Source organism: Acyrthosiphon pisum, chromosome X (assembly GCF_005508785.2).
Source record: "Acyrthosiphon pisum isolate AL4f chromosome X, pea_aphid_22Mar2018_4r6ur, whole genome shotgun sequence".
NCBI classification, from domain to species: Eukaryota; Metazoa; Arthropoda; class Insecta; order Hemiptera; family Aphididae; genus Acyrthosiphon; species Acyrthosiphon pisum.
The window spans coordinates 27,171,818-27,177,817 of record NC_042493.1 but is presented as its reverse complement, the minus strand read 5'-3'; the positions used below and the strand labels follow the sequence as shown (position 1 = coordinate 27,177,817).

General features: G+C 26.9%; 1 protein-coding gene across 2 annotated transcripts in view; it reads left to right on the top strand.

Moving 5' to 3' along the window:
* Window positions 1-6,000, top strand: part of LOC100162140 (annulin) — a 31,505-nt gene that overhangs the window by 4,024 nt on the left and 21,481 nt on the right. Inside the window, exons 3-4 of one of the 2 annotated variants that reach the window (XM_003241397.4) lie at window positions 1,132-1,389; window positions 1,465-1,637. The exons of the other annotated variant lie outside the window; for it this stretch is intronic. Of the exons in view, the coding sequence (XP_003241445.1) occupies window position 1,637 (1 nt within the window). The 5' untranslated portion in view covers window positions 1,132-1,389; window positions 1,465-1,636. The remainder of the gene's footprint in view (window positions 1-1,131; window positions 1,390-1,464; window positions 1,638-6,000) is intronic. 2 annotated transcript variants of the gene reach the window in all.

Here is a 6,000-nt window from a genome sequence, read left to right as displayed (position 1 = left end):
TTGTTTTCTCTCTCTCTGGCCCACGCGCTACATAGACAAAACGCAATAGCGCATAATCGTTTTTCTATGTTTTCAAGTAATCTTAAAGTAAAATCACTCATTACAAAAAAGATAAAGAATAATATTTTTGATAAATGACATATAATTTTTTCTAAATATTGTTTCACAACAATTTAAACATCATTTAAATTTACAACATTTTTTTGTTATTTTGAAAGTCAAATACAAAGTCAAATAACAATGAAATATAAAATCGATAATATGTCATTCCCTCTGAAATATTATTCTCTATCTTTTTTGTAATGGGTAATTTTACTTTAAGATTACTTAAAAACATAGAAAAAACTATTCTGCGCAAATGCGTTTTGTCTATGTTGCGCGTGGGCCAGAAAGAGAAAACAAATAGTGCGCTGACATCCTCTTAAGGCAAAAATAATATTAAAATCAATTCAAAAGATAGTGTAATAAGCCATAACTAGAAAAATTTCAATTTGTGTTCTTTCAAGTTGAAATCGCACAAGAGTAAATATATTTACAAGGATACAAATCACTTGATTATAATTACAAAAAAATAATAAATATGTATCTACCCTTAACATTATTTGTTGTTTGATGAAAAAAGGTCATTTTGTTCTAAGCTTCATATTGATTTCCTGAACATTTGCTTTTTTTGAGTAATAGCCTTATTGTACTGACAGTGCGATTTATAGAGCTAAGTAGGTGTCATCCGTATTTTATTTGCAGCGTGGCTAATTTGGTCATCAATTGTATTTAAATATAAACTTACTATGCACAATTTACGACCAAAGCGAATTTTACAAAACTTTTAATTATTACAAGAAAAAACACTGCTAAATATTTAGGTTCTTATAAATGGACAACATTTTATTAACAATAAAATCTAACGTAATGACTGAATAAAGTTTTTATACCTACCATACTAAAAAATAATAATCACAAGTTCACTCCTCCAGACGTCTAAGTACATGTCCCTGCAGTATTTTATAATATTATCATTTGCCGGTAGTCGTACAATTTTAAGAAACTCTGGTTAGCATTATTTAAAACTTATATCATTTGATCATATTATTATTTTAATTTTAAAATTAAAAATTATTTTATTTTACGTAGCATACACAGGTTGCAGAGCATAAAATATAGTGCAGCAGTGAAAGAAAACATTATTTTTAATTTCCAATGCCGTGTAAACACTAATAGATACATCGAACAAACAATTATTTATTATTAATTACGTATTAATGAACTTGGTACTCTACGTGCATAAAGGGAAAAGTAAAAAAGTCGTGCATGTGGTGAAGCGTCTGTGTGGCTGTGTACATATATATTATTAGTTAAAGTTACATTTGGCCATTTGGGTATGCAAATTAGGTGATTAAAAATGTTTAATTTATTCTTAAAGTCAACCAAACTTTGTTCTCTAAACTAATATAATATGTTTGATAGTTAAAACAGTGTACATAGTTCCAGTGGAAAGATTATAGTTATATTGCCAGATAGTAAAACGAGTTTTACTATCACGAACCATTTTAATGTAATGGATGAAAAAAATATGTATACTTGAAATCAATAGAAATCTACGTTTATCTTGCACTAGTTGGATTATCTATATACAACTAGTAAGTACCTACACACATTTTATCTTACTACAAATTATGTAATCATGATAATTAACTAAAAAATATTAAACTATAAATACTAATTCTGAAATACTTGAAATATTGAGAAAAAAATGTTATAACTTATAAGCAATAAGTATATGTGTATCGTATACACGTCAAAATATAACTATAATATTAGGTATCAGTTTGATCAGATATTTTGGTTCATTCTTTGGGCTTTAAATTGTATAGTTGTGAAGATATTGACCTTGCTTTTGAACTATAGCCACCTATTTAAATAATAATACATACTCTAACCCATTGGCCATTGTTGATGTCTATAGTTTGTTAACATATCATCCTATATGAATAAAATGCGTCGACTGACGTGTGTATATCTTACATGAACAATTATAGAGGGGTAACTTTTTTAATTGTAAATGTAAATTATTTTATGGCTTTCCGTCCGTAGGATTAGCATATTCAAATCGATTAACCGTATAATATTTATATCGCGATAAAGTAGTCTGGACGTAGAGCTTTTGGTTTTCTAAAAACATTTTTTATCCACTATACTATAACATTGCGTAATATTTCTTATCAGTTTATTCACGTTTACCTTTTAAAAAAATATTAGATACCTAGGTCATAATATCACATTAAACCATACATATTTTTAAGTGATTATTTTGTTATATTAATATTCATTATAGAATATTAGTGTATTAGTATATAGTAGGTATACCTAATTATTATATGAACTACGAGAATTATTTTTTCTGCCGTTGTCAGTTTTACACTTATAGGTACCTACCTACATACATACCGCCGGTATACACTCATACGGATTGTACATAAATATGCACAGACGCACAGTTACTACTAAGTAAAAAACATTTCAAAAACCTATTTAGTATTTTAATACAAAATTACGAAACACAATTTTTTTTCATTATTGCATATTTCTCCAATTTAACTAAAAGTTTGTTTCATTACATTTACAGAATGTGTCGTTTCGTTTATTATTCTCGTTGAAAAATATATTAGGTACAAATAATAAAATTAAAATCCCAGATCCAATTAACTAAGACTATTTACAACACAAATACTGGCATAATATAATACAATTTGTTCTTCCAAAATTAACGATGGTCCATTATTGTACGTTAAATAAAAACCACAATAGGTCAACCCAACGATAAACCTGATTTAATTTCAGATGAATTAAAACATTATTATTACACAAATCGGCTCCAGCTCTGATTAATAATTATTATTTATTTTTAGCTCGTACACTGTAATATTATGAAATATATATAATATAAATAGATTAAAACAATTATCAAATTATATTTCATGATTAAAAAAATAATTAATTTGTTTTACCATGATAATATGTCAAAAACAAAACTCTGTAAGTATTATTAAAATCGTATGTGATGAGAAAATATCAAAAGATTTATGTAGCTACTATTATGTCTAACATTATAATATTATATTATAAAATAATTATAGGTTATATTGAACTTATTTAGAAATAATTATTTTATTTTAACAGCAATATGAGCCATCATAGTTACAACATTTTCCTAATCTTTATCGTCAATAGTAAAACTATTAATTTAATTTTGCTATAAAATGTACAATGCTATATAAACGTTTTAAACTATACTAAGATATGAAATTAAATGTATAGAACATAATATTATAATAATAATACACGTAATAATAATATACAGTACGAATAAAACTATTGTTATTGAGATATTTGATTTGTCCGAAGAAATGCCGCGGTCGTTGTGCTGTTAATTTAGGTATACTCGGAACAAAAAGTCAATAAAGTAAAATGTTGTTACTGAATGTCAGATATATTTCGTATTTTTTTTTACTTTTTAACGTTACGAATGGTTTTTATGTCCATCATAATATAATATAGGTACCTAGGTATAATTAGTGTTCCGTGTTGTCTCTGGTTGAAAAAAAAGCCTTGTCGATCCGAAAGATTAATATAGGTATAGAAAGTATACCGATTTGAATCGACACAGGCTGTGTATTGGGCTTAAAAAGTTACCTACCGACAAAAATGTCGAATTAAAGTAGAAACTCGATTAACCGTCAATGTCGGGACCGAGACAATGACGGTTAATCGAATAGATGGTTAACAGAAATACAATAATACAAAACAATTTTTCAATAAAAGTATATATGTATGTATTTTACAACGTAATTTTCAGACAAAAATAATAAATTTAATACATAATAATAAAATAATAATAAATAATAAATACCAATAATATACAATATGTAATAACATAAAGAATACTATTTTAAAAAATATTAAACAAAATAATCCGTATCTTCTTCTGTTTTTTTGAGTCGCGAGCTTTTTGAGCAGCCATGTTTCGTATTTTACGAAGAAGTGAGACCTGCGTTACATTTGCCTCTTCTTGTATCTCAAACCAATCAATGCATTTTGATAACTTTTTTTTGTCGGTGACCGATGACGGATAACAGAAACTGACGGTAAATCGAGTGACGGTTAATCGAGTTTCTACTGTATATTAATTTCTAAAATTCTGTATACTTACTATTTGTATACACATACGTGGCAATAAGACGGACAACTACGTTATTGTTGATATAACAATATGACTTTACGGTAAAATCGGGCAAAAAATAACACGTAGAATTCAAAGGAAAATACTTATAATAATATATATTTTGTTTGTTTGGAGAAAAAAGGGATAAAATCCATGACGGCTGTGGGCCATTCATGCGACTTAGGACGTAGTTATATAATAACTACTAAACCCTATACCAACGTGACCGGTCCAATTAATCCGAATGGAAAATCTGTGAATGTAGGTATTTTGAGCTTTAAAAATCAAACGAAAAAACATCTGTATATTAGCCGTAAGAAAATTGAAGTAGAAACGTTCTACTCAGTACATTATTTATATGATCCAGGTCTGCTCGATTTGTATACCATCTTGAAAGAACAGGTTAAAAAAATCAAATAACTTAAATATGTAGTTAAAAAAATTAATTAATACTAAGAAAATGAAAATTTCAAAATAACGTAGTATATTAATTAAGAAAACAATTAATAATGTCAAAAACATTGGTCATCACTCATCAATCTTCAGTTTTTATAAAAAAAAACTTGTGGAGGCCTTTATCCGTTTTAACTTTAAAGTTTAAACATCAATAACTTTCGATTTATAATTTGTATTTATAATATGTTAGTTAATATGGCTTAAATTAACAAGACTACAAACTAAAATAAAAAGTGCTTAGAGAGACACCCTTAACACAATAACACTCCGTGAGCAATGAGCATGTCCCCGATGGTACCTAATAACTATAATATTATTACAAGTATGAAGTATTGTATATATACAGTAGGTACCTATATAATACACGATGTACACAGGATACAAATTAGTTCAACCTTCATCTTACCGCGTACTTATTACCTACTTATACTATTATATTATATATAAATAAATTATAAAATATCCTTAGAAATAGAGGTTGACACACTATTTCCGCTCAGAATATTTTTCATATGCAATGATTTATAATTTAATTCAAATGTAATACATTCATTTCAATGGTCAGTAACCTATTCAATGACTAGGTACACTTGCAACCTACTATGTAGCAGAAAGACTTCCTCGGTGTTTTATTTTAATATTTAATGTTTGGAGTTACGGCATTATTAAAGCCTATCGCTGTTTTTTTTTTTTAAAACAAGTCGAACATTATTATCAATAAAATCTCATCTCCCGATTCCCACACAGTTATTTTAATTATACATTAAAGTTGTATTCACAGCGTTGCTATACTTTTTGTAGGTACCTACTTATTATTTTTTCCTACCTATAAACATTGTATAACAATATTCGCAATAATAACACGTTGTATTTTTACTGTACTTATCTATACCTAAAATATGTTAAAGGCACGTTATTATTTTGTTAAATTTTGTGTGGGTGACAAATAACAATTAAAGTGACCTACTGGTATTTTGTTTCGTTTTTATGACCATAATTTACTTACAACAGCTGTGTAATATCTAAAAATAAGTGTTTTATATAATCAAACTCATAGTGAAACGTTATGTGTAATACCTACCTACTTATGTCTTATAAGTTATAATAATATAGTTAATCATTATTCTTATGACTTTTGGCATACCTATCCACTACATAGTGAACGTTATTTAAATAAAATTATTAATATTATAATATTGAGGTAATAGGTAGGTTAAATACGTACCTAGTTTATACATAATATATGTTTTGGTAAAAGACGTTATATTGATATACTATTTTATAGAAAATATCGATAGTTATTTATCACTTAGCAAAATTTGCTT